The 27801-nt window shown below is 52.1% G+C and overlaps 6 protein-coding genes across 6 annotated transcripts; 3 read left to right on the forward strand and 3 right to left on the reverse strand.

Annotated features, from left to right (window-relative positions):
- Positions 1-755: 755 nt before the first annotated feature.
- J4E78_009428 (uncharacterized protein) lies at positions 756-1503 on the reverse strand (the record flags this gene model as incomplete). The annotated part of the gene is made up of 2 exons (XM_049370018.1): positions 756-790; positions 843-1503. 2 exons carry the CDS (start codon positions 1501-1503, stop codon positions 756-758), a joined length of 696 nt encoding a protein of 231 aa, XP_049218327.1.
- A 6618-nt stretch (positions 1504-8121) lies between these two features.
- J4E78_009429 (uncharacterized protein) lies at positions 8122-15900 on the reverse strand (the record flags this gene model as incomplete). The annotated part of the gene is made up of 1 exon (XM_049370019.1): positions 8122-15900. One exon carries the CDS (start codon positions 15898-15900, stop codon positions 8122-8124), a length of 7779 nt encoding a protein of 2592 aa, XP_049218328.1.
- Positions 15901-16460: 560 nt separating this feature from the next.
- Positions 16461-17057, reverse strand: J4E78_009430 (uncharacterized protein; the record flags this gene model as incomplete). The annotated part of the gene is made up of 1 exon (XM_049370020.1): positions 16461-17057. The coding sequence occupies one exon, from the start codon at positions 17055-17057 to the stop codon at positions 16461-16463; it is 597 nt and encodes a 198-aa protein (XP_049218329.1).
- Positions 17058-17372: 315 nt separating this feature from the next.
- J4E78_009431 (uncharacterized protein) lies at positions 17373-20297 on the forward strand (the record flags this gene model as incomplete). The annotated part of the gene is made up of 2 exons (XM_049370021.1): positions 17373-18757; positions 18806-20297. 2 exons carry the CDS (start codon positions 17373-17375, stop codon positions 20295-20297), a joined length of 2877 nt encoding a protein of 958 aa, XP_049218330.1.
- A 1016-nt stretch (positions 20298-21313) lies between these two features.
- On the forward strand, positions 21314-23653 carry J4E78_009432 (uncharacterized protein; the record flags this gene model as incomplete). The annotated part of the gene is made up of 3 exons (XM_049370022.1): positions 21314-21321; positions 21373-23562; positions 23623-23653. The coding sequence occupies 3 exons, from the start codon at positions 21314-21316 to the stop codon at positions 23651-23653; spliced, it is 2229 nt and encodes a 742-aa protein (XP_049218331.1).
- A 595-nt stretch (positions 23654-24248) lies between these two features.
- J4E78_009433 (uncharacterized protein) lies at positions 24249-24708 on the forward strand (the record flags this gene model as incomplete). The annotated part of the gene is made up of 2 exons (XM_049370023.1): positions 24249-24519; positions 24629-24708. The coding sequence occupies 2 exons, from the start codon at positions 24249-24251 to the stop codon at positions 24706-24708; spliced, it is 351 nt and encodes a 116-aa protein (XP_049218332.1).
- Positions 24709-27801: the final 3093 nt, after the last annotated feature.

The raw sequence follows: 27801 nt of genomic DNA on the forward strand, positions 1-27801 counted from the left end.
GCGCATGGCTAAAGACTCGATCTACATTCCTTATTGTCAGCAAAAGTTCCTTCCATCCCATCTCACCCCAGATAAACCTACCAACCGAGTCCGACATTACGAGCGTGGATATCGCGCCCCCATAAACGGGGAGCGGCGCATTGATTGGTGTGGCGGTGCGTGAGAGTGCCTCAAGAACAGGCACAAGGTATTCAGCCAGGCAGGAGCAAAAGACAAGGTAAAGTACAGCGGCGCAATGGATGGCGGACGGCGTGCATGATGCGATGACAATGCGGAGCCGTGTGGAGATGGCATTCGTTGTCGCGCGACCCTGGCGCTTTGGCCTCGGCTCTTCCGGAGCGGGCGCGCTTGCCATGTGGCAGTGCGGTCGGCCGCCGTTTCACGTGTCAACACACTTTGATTGGATTCACCGCACTTTGTTGTCTTGCTGATGTACTGTGACATTCTATCGTCTTTTTTAATCACGAATCATATCAAACGCGATAACAGTCTTGTAACTGTTCGTGGCTGAAGCAGGGATCTGGTCGACAGATCGGGCAATGTTTTCCGCACGCGATTCCTGGACGAGACGAGATACATTGCGACGCAAGACTCGCTGACTTCCTGTGGCTCCTATTCACATCTGTCTCAAGTCTGACATTACATCTCACAATAGTGTCTACCAGTTTGCTACCACTGGCTGCACATCGCTCGTGAACGACCACACGCCCTGAGAGTTGACAGCATGAACAATCGCCTTCCTCGCTACGTCCTGTCTACGCGTGGTAGTCGCAATCTGAGTCGAGGTTCCCTGGCATGACTATTAGCATCGCCCTTCGAAGACGAGTGACATCTGGACGAACTCACCTGTACGCGTGCACCCCTCACGTTCGTGTAGGGATTGCCAACTTCATCCGTACCAGTCGGATACTCCACAATGACGGAATACGCAGTCGCGCTGGAAACCGGCGACCAACTGACCTGGAAGTCTCCGGCATCATTGCTCCTTCGCAGAGATACTCCTGCAACCTTGGCCGGACGCGAAACACCACCGACAGCGCGTATCTGCCCCGTTGTGTAGCATCCATTCGACGTTCCTGAAGTGGTGTAGAACCGCCATGAGACAGGCGCCTGCCCGTTCTTGCAAACGCTGCTGAATTCGTGCACAGCTGTGAACGCCGAGTTTCCAGGGTACTTGGTGAGGAAGTTGTTGCCAAGGTAGGGGTAGAAGGTATCGCTGACGCCGAAGCTGTCGAAGTTGCGAAAGGGCTTCAGTTCGGCACGACTGCCGTCCGCGTACGTGGCTTCGAATGCCCACTGCACTCCTACGTATCGGTCTTTGTTGAAGGTGAGTTGCGCAGTGCAGCTACCGAGGTTAAAGGCCTTGTAGTTACTGGGAGCTACGCTGCCGGTATATGGGTAGCTCCAGGATGTACTGCATTGTTGACGCGGTTGAAGAGCAAGAGGCGATGCTGTCGTAGCAGTCACCAGAAGCGTGGAGAGAGTCGCAAGAGTGAGCTTCATGATGATTCCAACCGAACAAAGTGAACAACTATGAACACGTCAACTCCGGAAACCAAGCACCCTAAATACCACTCCTCCACCCTCCCAATTGACATCATCAGCGGGTCCAATGCACCAAAACTCTACTTATACAACTAGACAAGTAGACAAGTCTTGGACACTACATCACCCGCCCACGAGGAGCGCAACCCGCCAATTCATATAGCAGCCAAGACGGGCGTGGACAACTTTCAAGCGCATCCAAGGCGGACGGAGACAACACCCATGGGGGTATGCGGTTTAGCTGGTGATCATCTGCGGGCCGCGAGAAGCCTAGCTTTCTTGGCGCTGCAGGTCAATTTTCGTATTCGGTCTTGAGGCTTGGGCTTGGCTGGGGTGATCTGCGTTGGGTACATGCGACGACTGAGACTGTTTTTGCTTCGATGTTTCCTGGGTTCGAGCTTGATGTTCATGAGTGATTTTGCGGATACGTTTGACTCTGGGCAGTGCGACAGGTACAAGCCGGGCGGTGTATAGGGTAGAGTTTTGTTATCGGGTTTGGCACAGAATATCACTCGATGGCTTCATTTCACTGACAAGACCTGGTTTTATTCCTCGATACATGTCTACCAGCTGTAACAGCTATCCTTTTATCAAGACCAAGATCTGAACCATACCCATATCATGAAGGTCACTCCGTCGCCATACATCGCCCATCACGGACCACCATCGAAGACTGGACCTTTGTCGAATCCACCTCAAGGATAACCTCTTCCCAGCTGGACTCTCAGACTCAAAACCCAGCCTACGGACACTTCCACCCACAGTTATCCCTACAGAAGTAGTTACTCGCCTTGCAAGTATCAGAGCGGCAAGTAGTATCGCAGGTAGCTGGGTTGAACCAGCAGGGCCAAGACTATTATCATCATCACTCGTATTAGCCCAACACTTCCGGGTAGATTTTGGAAAAAGGGCAATCGATACTTACACGAAGGCAGTGCTCGAAGTTGTCCTTGCACTGGTCGCAAGTGGGGACTTGGACGGGCGGTAAGGTCTCTTGGGGGGCGGCGATGGGGGCGGCGATGGGGCTGGCGTCGGGGTTGGTGATGGGGGTGGCTGTTGTGAGGGCCGCGAGGGCGAGGATGAGGGGGGTTGTGAAGTGCATTGTTGGTGAGGTGGGTGGGGGGTGAGTGTGTTGTTGGGGGGATTGGGTTGAGGGTGGATGAGGAGAGGGAGTTTCTTGGAGCAGTGGATTGTGGGTTATATATACGCAGGGCTGCAGGGTCAAGTTAGGCAGTCGAAGGGGGTGGATCACCTCCATGGATCACCTGGGTTACTGATCTGCGTGGCGATGTACGAATGTTGGTAGTGAAAGAATGGGAGGCTTGATACGATCAGTGGGATAAGGGTGTGAGACTGGTGCACGGGTAGTGAGCCTTTTTACGCGAATTTATGTCAGGGGCGTTGACAACTGTAGTAAGGATGAGCACGTATTCTGTATTCATCCAGTTGGTGTTGCAAGCGACGGTGTATGTAAGGATGAGTACGTATCACAACAACATCACAACCCGCTACCTCAAACTCCATCATTGCCACCCAGCCTTAGTCTCATTCCTCCTCCAGCAAAATCACCTTCATTCCAATCTCCAGTACCCTCTCACACTCACAACCCCCAGCCTAAGGGCACTTCCACCCACAGTGCTCCCTGCACGCGGCGTCATTACGACAAACGTCGTTGTGGCAAGTAATGATACACATCCTCGGGTTGATCCAACAGACCCAAGTCTTTTTCCACCCAACACGTTAGTTCAAATCACGCTAGAAGAGATGGGGAAAGGGGGAGTTGTACCTTCTGGCAGTCCTCGAACTCCTTGTTGCACTTGTCGCAGATGGGGTCACGGGCGACGAGCGGGTTGGCTGAGGCGATGGCGTTGGCGGAGGGGGAGGTGACGGGGTTGGCGGTGGTGAGGGCCGCGATGAAGAGGAGGAGGGGGGTGGTGTATTTCATGTTTGGTGGGTGGGTGTGGTTTGTTGTGTGGTTGAGGAGATTGTGTCGATGGTGGATGGAGAGAGGGATAGTCTTGGGGCAGCGCATCGTGGGTTTATATGCACCTTGGGTGGTGTTTTAGGTAGCGATATTCCAACATGGTAATGAAAGAATGTAGGTGTTGATGCAGACTCGTGGGTGGCGTAAGGGTGTGGAATGAATTGGTGCATGGGCTGGCCATTTCACGCGATGGAAGCACGTTTATGTCAGGGGCGTTAATGCGTATATTAAGCATGAGCGCATATTTCAGCCGGATATTCCAACAACATGTAAGGTTGGACTCAACAATGCAAAACTACATGTAAGGATTACTACATGTAAGGGAAAAGAAATTACACGTAAGGACGGCTACATGCAAGAATGACGTGACATATAGATGAACACAACAACTGAGAATCTCACTGTTTAGACTCCTAGTAAACGGTTAAACACGACATTAAAAGCAATATAAGAATCGGTGGCGATCTTGCTACAATTAGAAGATGCATTCCAACACTGTCGGGTCTGTTCGTACATTTCGTCATTCACTCGGGTTATTGAAACCCACCCGAGCTCGTGGGTACTCTATTACTCCAACTCAGCCGTTCCTCATGTTGTTACTCTCGAGGCCTCCAATCTCAATCTTGTCTGGACTTCGAGTTGCATGTGGGTCTCGTCAGCTGACTACGGCAATAATAGCTTCACTTTCGACTGTCAGTGACGTAGCTATGGGCGCTTACGGACAAAAGATTAGCAGCGCTGACTGCAGATAGATGAGATACAGACATGAAGAGAAGAAAGCTAGGGCTTCATTGCGCTTGTCCGAACGCTGCTGAGGTCCTCATAGTGGACAGATGTCAGAAAGGTAGTGTCAGGCGAGGAAAGGATGTTCTAGACGCGTCACCTTTGCTCAGGTACATTCACATTCACATGCAAAGATTCAGTATGTGCAAGTGTGTAGTTGACATTCATCTTTAGGTAAAGTTACCAAGAATGTATCATGCCACCAAGTCCCGTCCATGTTCAGTTTCCCATATTCGCAATGATAACAGGCATTCAGCCAAGACAAATTCTCATCCCAGCCTCCATGCTACCCGTTGCCTTGCATATCTCACTGATGTTCATCCACTACCGTGATACCCGAGATAGATATCTCAAACGGCGTCGGCACCTAGGTAGTTGGGCAGGCAGTACCAGGGGTGCACTCATCGCCGCAAGCAACCGTCTCGCCTGCAGGTACGTACTTGCAGGTGTCGTCGTGGTCACACTTATTCATGCACTTGGTCCATTCAAAGGTTAGGTGCTTGCGGTCGCCGTCGACTTTGTCCTTGCAGACGTCCTATTGAGGTTAGTTTCTGAGCTGAACACTAAAGAATATGGGCTCGGGGCTGTGACAACTTACTTTCTCGCAGTGTTCAAGGCTGTAGATGTAGCACTTCTTGCACAGAACGGATTCTTCCTTCTTGCCGCCGCCGGCAAGGACGAGGGCGGAGGCAGCTGCCATGATGAGGAGGGAAAGCTTCATACTTGCAAGTGGGTTGATGTTGATGGAGTTGTCGTGGTTGATGGAGTTTGTTTTGGGGTGAGGTGGATGTTGAGTGTTTGATCGTTGGTGGAGGAGAGAAGAGAGAGGGAGGATGGGCGGGATTATATACCTGTGGGGAGAGCAGGGAGAAGCGCAGCTCTAGGTACCTAGCTGGGCAGCTGCGTAACTCGCGGTGAGGGAGCGGCGACCCGCGGTGAGTGAGAGATACCTAGATAACGCGCGGTGAGGGAGCGGCAGCTACTTCGCAGCTGCTGGAGTTGCTGCAAAGCCGAGAGTCAAAGGTCTGTGCCCAGCCAATCTCTCTCACCTGAGATAGGCCATAGGTATTGGCAAAGGCGTTGTCAGTAATGGAATCTCTGAGTTCTCGGATAGTGGCGGTTTCGTGCATGGATAGCAAGAGCTTTTTGATTAGGGAAAAGCAGTATCATTACCCTACAAGCCGATGGAGAGAGATAGACTGAGACATATCCATAGCCAGGAATAGTATTTACTCGGGGAAACGTAGCTAAAGTCTCATATCTTCTGCTTGACCAGCCATCAAAGCGCATCGTCGTCACAACCAGTCTAGCACTTCCATATCCCATGAGACTGCCAGCGCAAAGCATTTCGAAAGTGCATCGCCCCATTCCGGTTACCGCTCCACCCCGTCGCCTGGTCTCAATTTCCCGTAACGGTTGAATGATCATTCCCCGGGCGGAACGAGGAAGGTGGGTTTTGGGTGCTTAGGTTTCTCAATCCATCCATGACAGTTCAAGTAATCATACTGGGCACACCAGTTTGCACACCAATCGCCAATTGTGCCTGATTTGCACACATAAGTTTGGCACTGGAACGAGCACTCCTCGTTGAATATGAACGAAGGGCAACGATCCTGTGAGTTATGTCAGTGACTGGGTAAGTTTGTGTTGGAACTGGAGGACTTACGGCCATGCATCCTTGATACATTTCACGGCAGGTGTCGCACGAGTGCGAGAATTCGAATTGGCTTTCTGAGGCGAGAGCGGCGGTGCTGAGTGCTGCGATGATGATGGTGGTGATCTTCATGTTGATGCAGATGTGGTAAATGGGTCTTGTGGAGGATTTGAAGATGGGTCGGGTGGTAGTGTTGGTGTTGGGTTGAAGGAAGGGAAGACGACAATTGGATTTGTGAGTATGCACGCATTATATATGCTGTGTCTCTAGGCGAGCATGCTGGAGTATCTGCATTGGCACTCACACGTAGTGGTAGCGTCATTGGTGCTCAACAAGAACTCGCCGTGGAGCATACATCATTGGTGTGGAGTCTCGTCTCAACAGTTATGAATGCTGGTCTTTGTCCACCTCGTTTGCTGATTACCGTTGGTGCTAGAGTTCCGCGTTCGAGGACCCTATTCGTATCACAGGGACGCTGCTCTCGTGACAACGAAGTGGATCCGCATTGAGTACCATTGTAGATTGCAGTCTGATGGAGATTTATTATTGATGGATGATGACAAGGATACTTCTAATCACCGAGATGTAATCGCAGGAGAGATGTTCTCTTGAGGCAATCGCGCATCCTACCAAACCCAATCGTTACACATCCGCAGTGCCCCTAAGACATCCAGAACAATTCGCGTATGAATACCAGATAGCCTCTCGTTCTCCGATCAGCCATCCCACGCCCTTACGCATGATGATGCCAATGCGGCTCCCCGAACTTATCGAAAGTCACCTTGCACTGACGCCGAACACACGGACCATAATGATTTTCCATCAACTCTACGCATTTCGCCTGACTCTCGTAGAACTGAGGGATATCGGTTGGCCTGTCCAATTCCCAGTTATAGCTATTCACGTATTTCTGTTGGGGGTTGGGTTAGCGATCTACAAGTGTGTGGAAAAGTTGATGGGGGAGAGGGGAAGGTACGTACGTCCATGCATTCGTGATATCTGACACCGCACCAGAAGCAAGTGCTGGGTGGTAGAAGACCTTTTAGGGAGCCTCTGGGCATGGCGCCGCTTGAGGTAGGGACGTCGTACAGGGGAGGGGCGGCGAGGGTTGCGGTGGTGAAGAGAGCGATGAGGGCGAAGGTGAACTTCATCTTGGTGACTTGTGGTGTGGATGTTGGGGTGTTCTTTTCAGGTGCAGACAGATCTGCGATGATAGCTATTTATCCTTTTGCCAGTTAGTCCACATTGGTGTGCATTACAATCCTTGAACTATCATCCAGGTCATCCACTCGTACTGCGATAACGCAGAGCGAGCAGTGGGCCATTCCCAATTTCTGCAACACATGACATCCCATCTACCAAGGCCTTCAGCAGAGGAATCACCACAAGTACCAAAGACCCGGTCACATGTAGTCGATCGTAGAGGGCGTCGTGGTGAAGAATGGTAGATGAGGCGGGTATCTCCACCTCAACAGCAATTTCCCTCGCACCACGTGAAGTCTTGGAGCAGAACAACGGTACATGCCATCGGCACGAATATGAGTATCAGTGTGTGATGCGCAAAGCCGTGGTCGGTTGAGAAGTTCCGACGAATGACAGGGATGGCATGGTGGAACCGTGGGGCTGAGCCATGAATTTACAACCAGCCGACACATAACCAGCACAGGCAGCTAAGACGCGAGCACAGTCGCCTTATAGTAGCGCACGGATTCGACAGATAATAGCTATGCGAATAGAAAATTGATAAGCTAAGTAAGATAACACGTTTGAATGGTCTCAAGTTGATGACAACATGGTCACACACCTCTCTTCCCTGATGACTCTCGCTATCCACCCCTTTGTCGTCCGAAACACAACTTTTTGATCCTCAACATCATCGAACAACGTTTGGGAAGACTCCACAGGCTCTGGATCGCCGTGTGTTGGCTGGCGCGTCTTGATAGGCACGTACCATACATCCTCTCTAGTCTGGACCCTGAGACCCCACCAGCAGTCCCACCTAGTCCATAGGCGGGCTACACCCGCCCATATCGGCATCATCGTCGTCGATAACAGGCTCGTTGTTCACAGCTGTAGTAGGAGCTTCAGCAGTCGGCTCACTCGTTTGCGCAGCATTGCCCCGTCGCTATTGCTGATAGGATTGCTGAGGTTTATCCTAGTCGTGACCGTAAATGCTGTCCACATCGCTATCGTAGTCGTTGTTGTCATCGCCTCCAGGAGTTTGCGAGGTCTGGTCTCCAACCGCATCTTCATCTTGCGCTGCGGGCCTATCTGGATGTGTTACCGGACTAAGCTGTGGCAATGGCTTCTGTGGTACACTCAATCCAGAAAGAGGTAGCAACTGGGCCCGAAAGTTTGACGCTGTCTTCGGGGTGTATCCCGCCCCAGGCTGTGTCGGGTCGTAAGCTGGTGGAGTAGTCGATAAATTATTGGATTTCATGCCTGGCGAAGGCTGCATGGGCATGTACGCGGGCGAGGGGACCGGGGAGTTTGTAGTCGCTGTGCCTGCTGTAGACTGTGCACGATGGCGGGCGGATGCCGGTTTGAGCAAGCTTCTTGCGTTTGATAGTGCAGCGTCGGGGAGCTTCATGGCTGGGTAGCTTGGACTCCGGGGAGGCGGTGTCGCATTACTGCTTTGACCGCGTGGTGTACTAAAGTTGCCGAGAGTCGGTATACCTCCATAAGGAGACGTGCTGTTCCTCTTTTGCAAAGTGACTGGGTTATACGAGCGTGCGTAACCTCCCGGTGCGAAACCACCTGCTAGAGGTGAAGGCGGTGGCGGCCTGTCATACGAAAATGGGGAAGTAGGATTCGAGCTTGACATCGAAGGCGCGTTGAGTGTACTCTGTGTAGTCGGACGAGTCGGAAGACCAGAACTAGCCACCGGAGATGGTTGCGCCGGCGATGGGGTTGTCGATGTGTCTTTGGCTTCCTTCAGCTTCTTCCATATTGGAAGGTCATTGATCTTCTCCACGTCATTCTTCTCAAAACGGGCTTCCTCCTCATTATCAAATGAGACTGGACCTCTAAAGCGGCCCTTCTTCGGAGTATTAGGTCGTGCACCTGAACTCTCCTTCTGGGGAGTCGCCGGGCCATCTTGAGTTTCCTCCGATGCTTCTGAATCCGAGTCATCAGAAACGTCTCGAGCCGATCTCTTGGACGCTTTGTTCATTTCATCCAACTGATCCTTTTCCACTTCCTTGGCAAGCGCATCCAGTTCATCGTCATCGATTTCGCCCGACAACGCGCTACCATCGTCAGAACCAGCCGGAGAAGCATCACCTCGAGGTTCGGCACCTTCAGCATCTGGATCAAACCATGCCATCAGCTCTTGTGCATCCTTGTAGTCGTCGTGGCTTTCTCCTCGCATTTCGTATGTGTCCATAGGAACTTCCCGGAAGACCTGACCTTGTCGCCCGGTTAATTCGTCTAGCGACTTCATGCCGGCTGATCGGTATTCCGCATGTTCGGGGTTCTCGACGATCTTGTGGTCTTCCTTGAGTTGTACTAAGCGCGTTCTCGGTCTGATACTTGTGAACTCATCTGGGTGTTTGTATTCATGCTCGGCGTTCTCAGGAGCTTTGTTGAAGTCACTGTCCCATACTCGTTGATTTCCCGAATCTGGCGAGACTTGTGCCTTGTCAGTGTTGTCAGACTGATCATTGTCGAGATTGACATTCGAAAGCCCGGCGATGAGTTCCCCATGGTCTTCAGCAAATTCGTAGTCTTCAAGGTCAAGGTCGTCTCCGTGGGTCGGTGGCGGGGGAGCTAGATCATCTCGTGCCGGCTGCTGATCTTCTCCAAACGCATTTGCAACAGCGGCACGAACGATCTCTTCATCCAACACATCATCATCCTGTTCAGCTTGCGTAGCATTCCCAAATTCGGCACTCCAATTCGCGTTCGAGAATGGGTCAAACGCATCTGACGCCTCCTTAGGAAGCCCTGGAACAATGACCGATGGCTGCTGGGTCGGAGAAAAATATTCATCGCCGGCGCTTCCGAGAAGATGATCGAAACCTTCCCCGTTTGTCGGGTACTGTTGAGATTCAGACACGGGAGGTGAAGTCTTGATCGGCCCATTCTGCGCCTCATACGCATCAATATCAGCGAATATGTTTTGTTCTGCCATTTCACCGTATTGCTCGTCCTCAGGAGACAGATACAGACTTGTTGGTATTCCGCTGTGTTGTTCTATTCCCTCGAGAGGCACCAGCTGTCTCCTCATGTCATCAGTGGTCGTGGTTGGCGTTTGCTCATTATCGAAGCCAGAGTTGGCGATCTTGTCGAAATCGATGCCGTCCAAGTTGATGTTATCCAGATTGATGTTGTCCATATTGATATTGTCCATATTGATATCGTCCAAATCGGTATCGTCCACATCGACATTGGATAGGTCGGACATATCAACGTCCCCATCGTCATCGGCCGTGATAGTATTATCAAGGGCCGCGGGCGCAGTCATAGGAATGTCAGCGATATTGGAACTTCCAGGCTGTGCGGGTGAATCGCCGTCATTGTCGCCACCATCCTCATTACCGTCGTTGCCATTATCCATCTGATCGTTAGTGTCAGCTTGATTGTCCAAAGTCTGACCGTCATTGGGATCGCTCTCACCGTGATGATCCGAGTCGCTCGAAGAAGCCTCGTCGATGCCCTCCATAGGTCCTGAGCCAGCTGAACCCGACGGCGATGGAGGGTTTGCGCCTCCACTACCGCTCGATGGATCGAAAGGAGAGGGTGTGTCGTCACTGCCGCCTCCACCTCCACTACCACCGCTGCCATCTCCACCAGAAGGACCACCAGGGCCAGCCGGCGCATCTCCACCATCGCCACCAGCCCTTCGAGCCGCGGCTTCACGCTCTCGTCTCATAATGGTCAACATACTAGGACCACCCAGCAGCCTGTTACGCCACTGTTCTGCGGAGTCTGGGTGTTTTGGGTCTGTGGGTCGAGCGGCAGGCCGATTGTAGATGGCAGGAAGGGCGAACTGCGTCTTAAGTTCCTCTTCTGTGAACATAGGCGGCTCCGTCCTGCTGGATGGAAGCGAGCTGAACGGGGCCCAAGGACGATTATTCGCCGTGCCAGGAGTTGGTTGCGAGAGTAAGTCGGGGACAGTTGTGTTGGCATTGGTGGTGGGCGTAGCTGCTAAAGCGTCCTTTTCCATGCCTCCAATTGGCATATCCGTTGGCAAAGAAGGTTCTTTGTCGGGTTCAGGAGTGACATGCTTTGGGGCGGCAGGTATCGGCGTATTGCCCGAATCATTGTCATCTTTACCATCACCGTTGCCCTTGTCGTTGTCATCGCCGTCGCCAGGTGCGGGTGCTCCACCTGAAGCAACCCCCATGGGAGTCAAGGCCTTCTTCTGCTCAGCCTCTCTTCGCACCTCCTCGCGGTACTTTTCAAGTGCTGCAACAATCTCGGCATCTATAGGACTCGCTGGCTGTAGCGGAGCTGATGTGCCTATCGTAGGACTCCCGCCGAAATCGAACTCTTCTTCGCCTTCGACCTCCTCTTCCTCTTCCTCTTGCTCTTCGTCACTTTCCTGCACACCATCTTGCTCAGCGTCTTGATCATCGTCTTCTCCCTGACCTTGCACTGAACCAGCGGCTGAAGCTTGGTGATCTGGTGCATTGACGGGCTCCGAAGCAGGGTCCTTGGGAGGCGTGTGCTTGGCGGGTGTAGCGAGTTCCGTCATCTCAATGGGAACAAATGTCATCGGCGTGTATCCTTCTTGCGTCTCAGATTCTGGTGCGTCGACTACGATGGTAGGAAGATCAAACGTGATATCGAGCATTGACGGAGGCTCAGTAGTGTCTGTGGCAGACTTGGGTACATCAGTAGGTGTTGTGACGGGAGTGGGTACAATCAGAGAATTGGAAGAGATGGCTGGTGCAATAGTGGAGGGTGCAGTAGGCTCAGCAGGAATCACTGGTGGGGGAGACGCTATGATCGTGGGAGTGATCGTTGTTGGGGGAGTAGGCTCGAACAGAGGAGTACGTTTGAACTCGGCAGCTGGCGTGAGGGTACGCACAGATGCCGATGTATCAGCAACCACCGGTATCGTTGGTACCTGAGCCGTAGGGGCTGAAATAGCCTCAGTCGCAGTTTTTGACGGGACAGCTGGGATTACTTCCTCAGGTTCCTCAGCTTCAACAGTAGCCCGGTGCTGTTGCTCAGTCTCTGCAGGTCGAGATGCCATCGCTTCATCAGCAGCTGGACTTTCGCTGGTGTCGTTTGACCGTTGGGTCTCCTCGTGCTCTACACCGCCCGCCAGGCCAGATTGCTCTAGGAAATCCTTGTGCTCCTGCTCAGCAGCAGCTCTGGCGGCCTCGATAGCCTTCTCTCTTGCCGTGCGCGCCGCTTCACTGTCGAAGAGCCAAGTCATCCAGCGCTGTGGCCAAGGAAGAGATGCGGTTGTCTGTGTCCATGCATCTGCGGTGTGCGCCTCAGTATGAGCCTGAGCCTGATCCGGAGTCTCAAACGATTGCTCCCGTGATGGCGTTCCCACGGGAGTCTGTACAGGCGAAGCCTGTTGTTGAGTGGGCAACGCGTCTACTTCATCTGGCAGCCCTGATAAGTCCTCATCCAATAGATCAACTGCTTGACTGTCGCTGGGTGGCTGAGGCGCTTGCTCCGGCTGTGCGTCTAGACGCTGAATGGGGGTATCAGGTTCTCCCATCAAGGGGTTTCTTAGCTCTGATTCTCCGACGTCATTGTTAGGGGCGGGTATTTGTGCTGCTGGAGGGCTTGGTGGCGCAGAGTCAGGAGCCACAACTTCATCCGGCAGGTCAGGGAGCGGTTCATTGGGAAAATCTCGAGCCACGATCGAATCCGGCCGCCAGTAGGCTAGAAGTAGGAGTATGACAAGAACAGTTGCAAAGATGATGCCATAGTCCTGAGTGCAAGCAAGGACTCCGTTTGTGCCCAGGACGTACATCATCATGAAACTAGCTGCGAATGTAAACGACGACCGGACCTTATGTGCGGGATATGCTTGAGCGGCTATGATCCAGCCTACGGTGCATACAATGGTGAATGCGATGATGGCCGTCGCGCGCCATACCCAGTGGTAAGCTAGGCCTTGGCACCAGTTGCTGAGGCAGCGTGTACCCACGGAAGATACAATCGGCTTGATTTGTGCCCTGTACAACAAGCTCAGGTTCTTCGAGATCCTTTCGAATGCTGAAGAAGTCGTTTTCTGGGTGTTTGTAATGAAACTGGAAGTAGCATTCCTAATGGACTTGGTAGCCCATGCCGGCGAGAGGGTGGTGTGTATACGAGAGCTCGTAGCCCTCTCCGTCGAGGTAGCAGTGTACACATAAGAGCTCGTTGCGCGTTCCCGCGAAGTTGGAGTGAGTTTGCGAGGAGGCGTGACCCAATTCCGTAAAGCTGTCGTGGTTACAGCAGTCCATGAAGTCGACCCCTTAACTGGGGCTGGAATAGACGCAGTGCTAGTAGTGAACTCCTTCACTGTATGGGCAGCTGCATCCGACGTCCTTTGAGTCCAAGGCTGTATGGTGTGCCAGATCGCCGTGAAAAGAGACTGGAACAATGGTATGAATGCATACGTCAATGCCCAGAGCGCGAACATCATCACGACTGGGCCAGCCCATACTGGTAGCAACCCAAATACTGTCCGTGGGCCGAGTGTGATTATCGCGAGCACCCAGTGAAACAACCCGCCGACGGTCTTTGGGTGCCATGGGAAGACAGCGCGACCTCTGACGATGAGCATGAACTTGTACCGAGCCCAAGCTTTTACAACCCGGAGTTTCGCCATGGAGATTTGAGCGACTTCGATGATGCCGTGCACGAGGGAGTCGATATAGGAGAGGCCCACAAGCTTGAGCACGACAGCAAAATGACTGAAGGGTGGGGCAACGCCGCCTCTGAAAAGTCTATCAGCGCACAGGGATGGCTGGTATATATGGATGAGGACGTATACTACTACTGCAATCGCAGCGTAGTATCGTATCCAGGTTCGCGCGGCGATGATGGATCGGTATGAGCCGCAAACCACCAGGTCCAATATGGTGAAGATGGTGTTGCGCGCCTCTTCATCATAGATGGAAAGAACGTGTACCGCTGGCACACTGGCCAAGATAACAGCCAAGTCCTGGACGTAGACACTGAGCCAGATGACAGTTATCATAACAGTGAAGGCGATGCAACAACGAATTAATGTCTCTTTCCGGTGCGGGATGACAGCAGGCGCACTGGCGGAAAGATCCTGGGTCTCAGACATGTCTTCATCCTCGCTTAAATCGCTTTCATCTTCTTCGTGGTGAACAACTTCGCGGGTCCTTCGTCCGGCGAAAAGGAGGAAATAAATCGCGATACCGACGAGGATGGCGTACAACGCCCGGTCTATGATGAAGTGATCGGCTTGCTGCTTTCCCAGGAAGTTGGCTACTGCTTTCTGCCACACGTTGTAGGATACGGATCCGATGCTGCGTGCGTATGCTACAGGTTTGGAGTATGGCAATGTTGGCAAGCGGAATTCCGCGTAGGCGAGATATACAACGACAAACATATACGCATTGCGCACCATAAATGCCACCATTTCCTGAATGTCCGGGTCATCCTTGTACAGATGGTCGCATACAGCGAAGAGAATGGATGGCACGTATCCCACCATGATATCCGCCATGGTGACAGGGCTACTGTAGTAAGATGGCTTGGTCGGCTTTTGATCTGCTTGTTGTGTAATGTACTGCTCATCAATCGCTCGTCGAAAGTCATTCCAGCGTAAAAGTTGGGATTTGGCGAATGACGGCGAATCTCGAAGTGGTTTGCTAGCCGGCTTTTGTCTATAAGGTGTAAAGGCTGGCTTGTGTTCTCTCGGCGTAACGGTGCTGTCCTTGGTGCTGGACACAGGTGCACTGAGAAGTGTCTTAGATGACGACGAATCTTGGAGTGATTTCCTAGCCGCATTTTCTCTGTAATGTGTAAAGGCTGGCTTATGTTCCATCATCTTCGAGCTACTGCTCCGGGTGCCTTTACTAGCCGCATGTTGCCTATAATGTGTAAAGGCTGACTTATGTTCTTTGAGGCCAGAGTCAATGCTCGCAGTGCTAGTTAGGGGAGCACTGGAAACTGTCTTCGTTCTCTGCGGAATGGTAATGGTTTCAAACGAATAGTCTATGATCTCATTGAACGACTGGGAGGTAACCGGTAATTGTTCAACCACAACTGGAGACGTGGTCCAAGAAGGCACCTTGCCAACGGTGGGGGACCTGGTCGATGTGACGTCTCTGGGTGTATCGCTGATGGTCGATTCTTTCGATGCCGCGGAGGATTGCGAGCCGTGTAGAAGCCTACTCATCCGGGCTTTAAAGCCTGTGTTTGTAACATTGGAAGAATTTGTGCCCAATAGTGACGGTACCTCATGAACAGTACTGCTCTTCTCAGTAGAAGTACTCGTAGTCTTTGCTAGTGAACGCTCTGGACTCTTGCTAGATACCTCCGGAAATGTATCTCTCGGAGTACTAGGTTTCCAGGAGATCTGCGAGGAGCTGCTCGCTGTCGAACGAGCAGAGCTTTCTGTGGCAGATTCAGAGGTGTCCTGGATTGATTCGGAAGACGAGGAAGTGTCCAACACTTCAACCTTGGCTTGCTGTACGACAGTGAGGGCTGTGTTGCAAGCGGGTGAGACAGAATTTGTGACGGTGATAATGGTAGGACCGCGGGCTTTGGTAACTATCGATTCCACGATGTCGGCTGCGTCTTCGGTGGTATGGGCGGGTTTTGCAACGCGAATCGTAGAAGGTATGGGTTTCTGATACCAAACCTTGGCCTGCTCAAAGTTTGGTATGTAATGCGGCACAGCAGCAACGACAGCACCTGCAGCGTAGATACCAGCTGCTACTTCAGGATGCTGGCCCCACAGGTGCGCAAAGGCTTGTATTACAGCGCCAGGAAGGGCGTCCATGGTAGGCGATTTTGCTGGTGCGTCTAGAAGATGTTCGTATCGTAATCTCGAGGATGTGAACACATATGGTGCAATATCATGAGGGCGTGCCTTGTTGAAATGGGCGATGTATGGAGTGTCTCAAACCTGAGAAGACGGCAGACATGTAGCTGATGAGACAAAGCGTCCTCTCCAGGTCGGACAAGACAAACAGAATTTCGAGTGAAAGGCCGCCACCCTAGCATCAATGTAAAGTTCACGTTGCCTTTGTCCGCCGAAAGAGAAAACTTCGGCGTTGTTGTGAGAGACAAGACAATGAAACCAAGAGCGTGCACTTCAAGAGACCAATGCAGCATTGCAACATGAGCGTAATTTTCACTCAGATGTGGCTCGGCGCGCCAAATGGCGATCCAGTCATCGATGTCAGGGTATCGAGCCAGAATAAGGCCTTCGTCACTGGCAGGAATTATCATGCGCTCACTAGCCGTGAAGCCTGCGCATGGTCGGAGACGATGAGATCAGGGGAAACGCGTGAAGCCAGCGTCGAGAAGGGATACGTCCGCGATCACAGACATATTGCCTCATGACGTGGGCCTGTGTGCGACGGCGATCAGTTCCCATGCCCTTCCACCGATCTGCTCGGCGCTCTGCTCTTCCACAGTCCATCTGGCAAAGCATGCCTTGTAGTCATCCCAATCCGATTTGGGGCCTGCCCATATCACTCTGTCCACGCTGTCCTGGCCATACTGTGCAAGGTATTCGCGTACTAGCCCGACGCGTCGCGGGTATACGAAAAGCCACGTCGTAGCCTCCGCTGCGAGCGGCTCAAGAAAACGCGTACCGTGAACGACGCAATGGTTCGAAGAGGGCAAGTATCTGTTCGAGCTCGGCTCTACTTCAACACCAATGACATGGTACGCGTAGGGTTTGGTGATGAGATAGCTTTCGAGGAGGCCGAAGCCGCTTCCGACAGATAGAGCAAGCGCGGGAGGCTGAGGAAGGAGCGAGGCGAGGTAGGCAATGAGGGTTTCGCTGAGAGCTAAACAGCATCCCGAATAGGCTGTCGGTATAGTCGTGAGTACTGGCAGTTCCGCGACATCTTCTACTGGGTTTGATGCCTCATTGTCGGACGCGTCCACATCCGGCTGGATTGGTGGCAATCGCGCTTCGAGGCCCATGATTAGAACGACCACAACTGGTCGCGAAGGCAGGTACCAATGTACACTGAGCGCGTATGGACGCGATGCTGATGCAATTCGGCTCCGTCGTGATTGTGAGTGATGACAGAAAGCTTGGGGTTCTTGACGGGACTAGACACGCATGCGGCTAAGCTTGGGAGCTATGGCCCATGACATATGCACATCACATGCAATGCACGAGGACGCCCCGCCCGCCCTCACCAAGCATAGCTACAACCACCGACTCTACTGCATCTTGCGTCATCTCTTCCCACCGAAAGCTTTTGAAAGCTACGTGGCGCCACGAGAGCTGTCATGGCCCGCCTCAACCCGTTCTCCTTCACGCCTGGGCCAGTCATCTTCTTTACTACCATCGTCTACGTGGGCCTCTTTGCTGCCCTGCTCGTTACCCACCTGACGGTACCGAATTATCCATCCAATCCGCCGACGGGCGTCAACCTCACAGAAGCTTGGGGCGACCTTCAGCACATTACTCGCCGGTTCCACCCGTACAACAGCCACGCGAACGACGATGTACGCAAATATCTGCTTGCGCGTATCAAGGCCATCGTTACTTCAAAAGACCTAGAAAAGGGCCAAGTCGAGCTCTTCGATGACCTGACCGCCAACGCCACGTTTTCATCTGGCAGCACATCTATCTACTTTGAAGGCACTAATATCATTGTTGCAATCCGCGGTTCTGATGATGACGAACCCTTCAATGGGACTGAGCGCAGTCCGGACAACGGCGGTGTACTTGTGAACGCCCATTACGACTCAGTGAGCAGTGGGTACGGTGCAACTGACGATGGCGTGGGTGTTGTGACGATACTGCAACTTCTATCCTACTTCACAGAATCCAAAAACTGGCCGAAAAGAACCGTGGTATTGTTGCTCAACAACGGCGAAGAGGATTATCTCAACGGCGCCAAGGCTTTCATGCGCAACCCGATTTCTCAGGTTCCCCATACGTTCGTAAACCTCGAGGGCGCTGGAGCTGGCGGCAGAGCTACCTTGTTCAGGAGCACCGATACCGAAGTCACCCGCTACTACAAAAAGTCTAAATATCCTTTCGGAACAGTCGTAAGCGGAGATGGCTTTAAGAAGGGTTTTATTCGAAGCGAAACTGATTACAAAGTCTTCCACGGCGAACTTGGGCTACGCGGCCTGGACATTGCCTTCATGGAGCCCAGGGCCAGATACCACACAGTGGAAGACTCCACACGTGAAACTTCGATGAACTCGCTCTGGCACATGCTTTCAGCAGCTCTGGCCTCAACATCTGGATTGGCTTCCATCACCAGTGACGAATTCAGTGGCTCAGAAAGCCTCGATAACGGTAGAGTCAATGCCGGAACTGGCAGCGACGGCGTGTGGTTTGACCTCTTCGGCAAGGTGTTCGTCGTTTTTAAGCTACATACCCTTTTCGCTTTGTGCGTCACTTTGCTGGTTGTGGCACCTCTTACGTTGATTGGACTGACGTTTGGGCTCTCCAAGGCTGACAAGAACTATCTATTGGCGCGCAAAGCCTACATTTATTCGTCTGACGATGACAATCCGGTACTCTTATACGGCTGGCGCGGCTTCTTCCGCTTCCCCATCATCTTTGTCACAGCAAGTGCTGTTGTGGTCGCATTGGCTTATCTCATAGTCCGGTTCAATCCCTTCATTGTTTACAGCAGCCCATTCGCCGTCTGGAGGTGAGTCGCTCATGCTGCTACTCTGTTCACAACTAACAATATCAACAGCATGATGCTCTCAGCCTGGGTATTCATCGCTTGGTTCCTTGCGCGAGGGGCCGATGCTATGCGACCATCCGCACTCCAGCGCATGTACGCTTTGATCTGGCTTTTCATCGGCTCCTTCGTGCTTCTGACAATCATCACGGTCTTCGTGAACGACTATCAGGTTGCCGCTGGTTATTCTGCGATGTTCTACTTCGCAGCTGTGTTCGCGGCAATCCTCCTCTCCTACCTCGAACTCTTCCTCGCTCCAACCAAATCTGCGTATGCCCGTCATTTCGAGCAAGAGGACGAATCCCGGCGCAACTCAGAGTCCGCAAGCAGGCCCCTTACAGGCAGCACCACCGCTGCACGGTCCGATGATCGCCCCGTGGGAGACGATGACGCCACCGAGACCACCTCACTTTTACGCGGCGATCGACGTGGATTCGCAAGATACGGCGGCAACAGGCGAGACTCCATCAGCGAGAGCGGCGAGGATCATGCTCAAGGGCCCCGGCGAATAGATCTCGGCAACGTGTATCCTGGAGAACAAGAGTGGAGCGGCAAATTACCGAGCTGGATCTGGGTCGTTCAACTGCTACTCTTAGCGCCAATCGTGATCATCCTTGTCGGACAGGTCGCTCTACTCCTCACGTCGGCCCTATACCAGACGCCATCCGATGGTAACTCGCCTCTGTTTATTTACCTCGCCTTCGCAGCGCTTACTGTGTTGTTGCTCGCACCCACCGGCCCGTTTATTCACCGCTTCACATATCACATCCCCACCTTTTTATTCCTGATATGCGTCGCAACCGTCATCTACAACCTTGTTGCGTTCCCTTTCAGCAGGGATCATCGCTTAAAGGTGTACTTCGTCCAGCGGGTTAATTGCGAGACTGGTCATAACGTCGTGTCCCTGACCGGCTTGGACGGCTATGTGCAACGCATTGTTGGCGAGTTACCCAGTGCGCAAGGCCAGCAGCTTGATTGCACGACGCCCGAGGTTGCGACGCGTAAGGAACTAAAGCAGTGCCAGTGGCAGGGTCTTGACGCTAAAGTCGTCCCAAAGACAGCGCAAGTCGCGCCATTTGACAACAACACGTACATTGCCAGCTGGCTCAATTACTCGATCCATAAGGGCAATCACTCAAACAAGGCGACGATACGCGTTGTTGGGCATAACACCCGAGCATGTCGCGTGCTTTTCGACTCGCCCATCACAGCGTTGAGCGTCGACGGCGCCGTTTCAGATCCTCGCTTCAAACCCGTCGGTGGGGACGGCGCCCGGGAAGTGCGACTGTGGCATCGCGAATTTGGGCAGCCCTGGAACGTTAGCGTGACTTGGAACGCCAAAGAACAATCGAAACTTTCTGGAAGGGTCGTGTGCATGTGGTCGGACGCCAACACAGGCGACATCCCTGCTTTCGACGAGGTGCAGCACTATCTGCCTGTGTGGGCAATTCCCTCCAAGATTAGCGATGGCTTGGTCGAGGGCTTCAAGCAGTTCGAAATCTAGGGCAGCGGGCTTTAGTTGCGGGGATCCCTGCATGTCTCCGTTACTTTTGCTGCGATATCCATCACGCAAGCAGTCGAGCACGGCGTCACAGCTCACATGCAACCCCTCACTTCAATTGCTCATTTATGCGAGCTTCCCCTTTATCTCATCAATGCCCCAACTTGTTCACGATCCATTTGTTACTGTTCTTTTTGGAGTTTGGCGGTATCATGTTCACGGCCATTGCATCTTGTACACCCAACGTATAGCATCTTGACGTCAACTTAATGAACTCTATTATCACGACGCCCAAGGCCACCACCCCTCGCTTCACTCTTCGACTCGCCTAATTCCAGCCTCTCGATTCCACGTCTCACCACCGAACCGTTCGACAGCTTGGCTCGTACCAGAATGCTGAGAGCGTTTGACGGAGCCCAAGACACTTCACAACGTTATCCGCTACCTGCCGACGCAGGATTCACCCCTGCTTTGACCCGAAGGTTTCTTTTAGCTGCGGGAGAGACTATATCATCATCTATACAGCCATCGACTTTGTCATCGACGTTGACGACTACTCTTGGTCCGATAGCTACTCCAGTTGTCTGTACCGCCAGTCACCCATCTGAGCTCGGAGGACCAGAATCCACATCAGGTATGTTAAGCGGCTCATCTTCGCAAGGACGCCCTGCACACCTCGTTGGTTTACTAATCCCGCTACAGGCGACACTCCAGTCGTAAGTGGCGTCTACCGTCTTCTCAGCAGGACGCGCGACACTGAAGTCTTCGGACTTACGTCGGGATTGCACAACCTGATCGACACGCGGCGCAGGGTATTGGACTTTGCTTTTGACTCGCCCCTTTCCACGGTCATTGTCACAGCCTTACCGGGCACTTTTCTCCTAGTTGCGCGCAAACGGCCCGACACTTGGGCGAACAGACATCAGACGTCAATTGCAAACGCATTGCACCTCGTCGCACTCGCCAGCTGCGCAAACCACAAACTCGAAGCAGGCGATTTATTGATACTTGTTTTCGTCATGGTCGCGTTTGACGTGTTTCAGCGAGTGTTAGCGGCGGGCGCTACCGATGCTGATAGCGAATCAGATCTTCAACCCCGCTCGCCCTCGTCATCCGAAACCCCCCGGGCCCAAACGCCTGGTGATCTGACCAATGCGGCTACCGTGCCCATTCCCAAGACATCCGCCGTCGAGGATGAAGATTTCGAGCCCATTGAGCCAATCTCGACTTCTCAATCAGGGGCATCCGACACAAAAACGATCGCCGTTGACCCTAAAGATAGCGAGATCGTGCGACTGCAACGCTCGCTCACGGAATCTAAAACAGCACACAAGGCCCGTGAAGTCCAACTTCGAATCACGAAGGAGGAACTTCAAAATGCACGCGAAGCGCTCAATGATACCTTTGCGGAATACTCTGGTCTCCGTGATCAGCTGAAAGCCATCAAACAAAACTTGGGCCGGGACCATCAGGCGATTGTATACCGGAAAGACATCGAGCTGTTTGCACTTCGAAAGGGCAACGAGCAGAAAGACAAAAGCATACAGGACCGCGATAGCCAGCTTGAAGAGATGGCCAGGCAACACAAGACGATAATGGAAGTCAAAGATGCGCAGCTGAAGCTAATGAGGGAGCGGTTGATCTCTATGGAACGACAGTCGAGCCCGCGGTTTTCGGAAGACGGGGACGATGGCCATGCCCTTGAAGTCCGAATGCTACGGATCAAGAAGGGCAGAAGTTCTCCGGAGATTGAGGAAGACAAGGACGTGATCATTGCAAAGCTACGAGAACAACTCGCCGCCAGTGCCCAGACTAAGGAAGAGGTTGTCAATCAGCAAGCCGAGCTGCAAAGATCATGGGATGTTGCTAAGAAGATTCAAAAGGCCCTCAAGGAAGAGCGGGAAAAACACACTCAGACTCGAGAGCAGTTGGAGGAGAGCGCCGTTAAGCTGGCGGAACTTGAGCCACAGCCCAGAAGTCGAGCAAACTCCGTCGGACGATTGCCGACGATTGACGAGGATGAGCACGACAAGGAAGAGCTCGAGGCTATGTTCAACACCACCCAACAAGACAACCTTCGCCTATACGCCGAGGTGGCCGCTCTCGAGAAGCGACTGGTCGAGGCTAATGCCCGCTTGTTTACTGCGCTTCAAGAGGCTGAGGCTATCAAGGTGCAGCTCAACCAAGAGATGGAGGTCAACGAGGACATGGAGACCGCGCGCCCAAGCGTAGTGCATCGTGTTCATTTCCAGCGCATGGAGGGTCAGGTGTCCGAGCTACGGGAAGCACTTGCCAGCAAGGACGAAGAGATGGAGTTACTGAGGAACACCATTGCAGAGAAAGATCACTACGTCAAGGACATCCAAGGTGAACTTGACGCCGCTGCCAGCTTCCACACACAGGACCAAGACGAGATTGAACGCTTGCAGCAATCCATCGACGAACTCAAAGCCACCAAGTACCAGCTCATGCTCGATCACGAGCGCCTCGGATCTCAGCGCACCCGGCAGCGTGTCATCTCGATGGATCGACCTGACCGTTTCTCTGCTCGCTCAAGTGGTGCGACACTCATCCACGAACCGAGTCCACCGCTGACGAAAATATCAGACGAGGCACCACCCGTGGAAGCGATACCGATCCCATCTATGCCCGTAGTCCCGGAACGTGAAGGCAGCATCCAAGAGACTCCTCAACGCCATCTCCGCAGCAAGAGCTCGCCTAAGGAAACGCCAAACCGCTGGAGTCTGATGTCGCACGACGTCCCGCCCGCCGAACTGAGAGAGCTCAAGACCAACCGTCGGAGGAGTCTCGGCCTGAAGGTCATGATGCAGAAGATCGTCCGCAAGACCCAAGAGCCAGAGCAGCCATCCACCGACGCCGCAACACCAGCTCCAGAAGCACTCCCCAAGCGCGAAGAATCCAAACTACGCCGCGTCCTCGCGCCCAAGGACAAGAACATGTCCATCCGCCCTTCCACTGCCGCATCAGCCATCCCATCCAAACCCGTCGGCTCTCAAGCTGCTGATACGCCGTTGACATCGCCTCTTCCAACGAACGTGCGTCCTCCAAACCCGCGTCGCAACACGCCGACTACACCGCGCTACTACGCTGTTACTGCGAATGCGACGGGCCCGGAAGCGGGTGCGGCGCAGAAGGAGGAGGCGAAGGAGAAGGAGAAGGAGAAGGAACAAGAGAAGGAGAGGCCGAGGTCCGCGATGGGGCCTGAGGCAGCGGCGAAATCGAAGAGTCGGTTGAGTTGGGGTGCTACGTAAGTTCTTCTACATGGTGCGAGACTATTTGAGGGTGAATGCTTGCTAACGGAACGCAGGAATAAGCTGAAGCGACGATCATTGTACTGATGACGACGATGATGTGAAATGGGCATGCGAAACGTGGAGTATGCATTTGTCTGTTATGGCGTTCAAAATGGGGTTCTTTGCGATATCCTGATATACGAGTTTAATGCTATCCGATGATATACGCTCGGTAGATGGGGTGATGGGTGGGATCTTTTTGGCATTTTCATTAGGCAATGGGCGTTTTGTTAGATTTGGGTATGCATTCGCTTGCGGCTTTGGTTTGGCTGGTTTTGTTGGTTTCGCCTTGTTAAGTAATGAAGATATTTACAGTTCATGGTGGTCTTGGTTGCGCCTGCGTGTTGTAGCCTTGGAGGTACTGAACCCCGCTATGCACGTGGGCAGTGAGATGCAACGCAATCGCGCCTGATGTCGCTGCCTGCTGCAAACTAACGTGCTCTTCAACAGACATTACTGATGCGCATCTCTTGCACCTACCCCTCTTTCGATCATACACGGTGCTGCGAAACCACTACAACGACTCGGCTCACGAAGCAGCACACAAATGGGCTCAAGAGCCTAGGAAGCACCTTGGGCTTCAAGATCGCGACTTCCCTGGATCTCAACGAATTACCAATTGGAATTGTGGATTGCAAACATGCAGCGCGACGACCATCTGCCTTTGACCGAGATATACAGCTCACCAGAGGCTCTTCACGAGGAGGTTGAGAAGATTCTCGATCTGGCACTGTACAAGGTCCCAGAGAACACGCCAATCAAACTTCGCTTCATTACGCCTGTATCCGTCGAGAAATGGCTTGTAGACGACAGCTACAACGACTACCGACTCACAACACCAGAGGAACATGCCGATGGCATGGAGTACATTACTGTTTCCTACTGCTGGAAGCATACACAGTCCATGGAAGGTCGGCCACCACTACCGCATTATCATATATCGGACTGGTCGAAAGCAGGCGAACCTATACCTATCGGCTGTCCGACGTTGGTCTTCCATCGCGCAATGCTGTTCGCCAGATCTCGCAAATGTGCGTTCGTTTGGATTGATCAAGAATGCATTGATCAGACCGACCCTACAGATATTCAGGCACATCTGAAGATCATGCATCGGGTATACAAAGAGAGCAAGTGGACGGTGGCGCCACTGTCTCATCCGATAACGGATCGTCGTTCTTTGGAACAGCTGATTACATACCTCTATCACGACTGTAAATACAACAAGGATGTGACGAACAGAGCCCTTGTGTCTCACCTGCGGCCATTATCACCTATACGATTATATGTTCTACGATATGTTCTATTTGCTCTAGCATAAGGTTCTGTACCTATCCTTGCTGTCTAAGACAGCTTAAATACTAACCTACATCTTAACCTATACATTATAAGAGGCAAGAAGTGCGTTAGTATGCCTCTACTATTTTATGTCGCTACTAATATTGCTCTAAGTAAAAAAAGCAGTCTCTGCCTAAGAAAGCTAGTAACCTAGCTAACCTAGACAAATAAGTAGTACATCTACTACAGCTATCTTAGCGCAGAGGAAGTATTTACCTACTTAGTGTAGACTTGTATACTATTAGCGTATACTTGTTATAAGTTACATTATATTACGTACTAAGTAGGCGCTTAAGGCAGAACTTATATAATCTAACGCTCTATTAAGCGTATAGGTTTACGTTTGCGTTTATAGGTATCTATAGATAATACTTAGCCTATATAGCTACTTAGTAGTAGGTTACTCTTACTATATTAGTAGGTAAGAGCTAGCAGCATTTAACGTTAATAAGAATATATAGTTAGATTAAGATTTTAAAGGTAATAGAGGCAGGAAGAAGTGCTATAGTATATGTATGTGTTATATAAGCAATAATAACGCTAAGGTAGTTACCTTATATACTCTACTTTTAACTTATATTACTGTATGCGCAAAGTTGTACTCTAGAACTATTACCTCTATCCTATAGTATACTTAATAACTTATTATAATAAGTAACTTACAACTTCTAAAATCTATATGCACCTATACAATTAGGTCCTCTTAAAAAGAGAAGTATTGTTAACACAAGAGCTTAACGAACAGAGAGTCCTCTAAATGGCCTCCAGGAAGTGAGCGAGTTAAAGCGGCCACAGAACTGCTTACGTCTATTGCACAAGATGTTTGGTTCCGCCGAACATGGGCATTCCAGGAGAAAAGATTTGCCTCGGCGTTATTTCTTCTGGTTCCTATTGAGGTGTCTTCCAAGATATCAGACGACGTGCACCTCCATATGATAGGTGCAGATTTCTGTTTCGATGCAACATACTTCAACGACTTGTGTGGCAGGCACATGGCCGACATGCTCCATGTTTGCAGTCTCAATAAAGATGAGAAATGGACTTTTCTAGGGAGTCATCGATTCTACGAGAATTTTGCCACTTCCCGAGACTACACCTCAAACCGTACCTGGTGGGGCTGTCTTGCCATATTTAGAACCATGCAGGATTGCGATAACCAAATGGTGGCGGACCGCATAGCAATTTTCGGACATATATGTCGATTTCGGAACCGACTCGCCTCGTGCATGCTGGATAGTGGTAATTACGGCCTGAGCGCATGCATCCTCGCTTTGTTGTTGGGAAATATCAACATCACACGCGATGGGCGCTTGGGACTTGTGGAAAAGACATGGGCTGGACTGGAAGAGAGTAGCAAGGTCAAGACGTACGCGCCGAATATCACAGCGTGGATGCTGGTTTTGTTCGACAAACAGTATCATTCACCAGAGATTGCATTCTTGAGATATTGACTGAAGGATCTCATTGAAGTTAGGACTATTTGCCTGTACTGACTATACTATGGCGATTGTTACCCGACTGTATGACGCTTTGTATTGCAACGAGTAGTATGTCAGTCTCAAGCCGGAGCTGCCCGACAGGGTGAAGTGCGCTTCTCTCGGAACATACTGATCTATGGATGAGCAAAGCCCGGAGGTGTTGACGAGCAAGGTACCTCTTCTTTGTAAACAGTTCTCCAATCATATTAACCTAGCACCCAAACTAGAGTAGTTGCAAGGGTCAACCGATGGGCCAGCTTGCTTGTTCTCATCGATGGCCAAGATGTGCAGCTTTCATGGATCAGTGGAGAAAGCCATTTCGCTATGTTCACTTCTCATACACACTCGGCCTCGATCCATAAACCAGAAGTTACAGCGCGCATTCAACGCACATCCAACCCACAACTGTGGGGAGACACACAACCCAACAGCCACACGCCCTCTCAGATCGCGCTAGCGACGCCACCGTGCCCCTTGCCCCGCCAGCTCAGCTTCGACCCCACTTCGCGTCACTCTATCATTGGACGCGCGTGCCCTTCGACGCACAACAACACGCGTGATAGACTGCGCATGAAGGACCTTCGCATCTGCAGCCTTTCTGTTCGCGATTGGACGAGTGTGCCCTTCCGTTTATGTGGCTTGACGACGTGTCACCGCCACGGCTCACCGGAGTCTGGGCACTTTGGGAGCCAAGTGAGGCTCTGTGGGAGCGATGAGGTTGGGTATTGTTGTCACGATGGGGATGGCAAGGTTAAGGAATGACTGGTATTTCACTAACTACAATTATCAAGGAGCGACGTAACTAGAAAGCAGAAAGAGCAACAAAAGCTAGCAGTAACGAGTGTACTAACAAGTAGCGACAAGAGTGTAAAGACCGAGATGAGTTACTCGCACAAACATTCGTGAGGACAGGACATGGGACACAGAACAACTACAGGCGCAAAGGGTTGCGACCTCCGTGGCCCTTCTTGGCATGATCGCGAAGCTTGTCTGCGCGAGAAAACGTCCTGGGACAATCCACCATAGGGCATCTGTACCTGGCAGGCTCGTGAATCATCATGTGGCGACGATACTCTCCGCCGCGACCGAAAGTCGCGGGACATCCATGTGGACAGTGGATGCGGTCTGTTGCAGCAGGAGCAGGAGCAGGGACCGCGGCTGGCGGGGCTGAGACCAATGCTGGGAAAGGCGCTGGGTTCAGCTGAGCGCCAGCTGGGATGGGCATGTCTAGCTGATCAAAGTCCTGGATGTTGTTGAAATCCCAGACGGGTTCCATAGGGGCTATCGGGAAGGCAGGCTCCAAATCAATTCCGCCGTGTTGAAAGTTCAACGGAGTGTTGTAGAAGCCAGCGTCAGTGTTGAAACCTCCCTGACTGTAGA

Source organism: Alternaria triticimaculans (genome assembly GCF_023758025.1).
Source record: "Alternaria triticimaculans strain BMP 0046 chromosome Unknown scaffold_20, whole genome shotgun sequence".
Taxonomy (NCBI): Eukaryota; Fungi; Ascomycota; class Dothideomycetes; order Pleosporales; family Pleosporaceae; genus Alternaria; species Alternaria triticimaculans.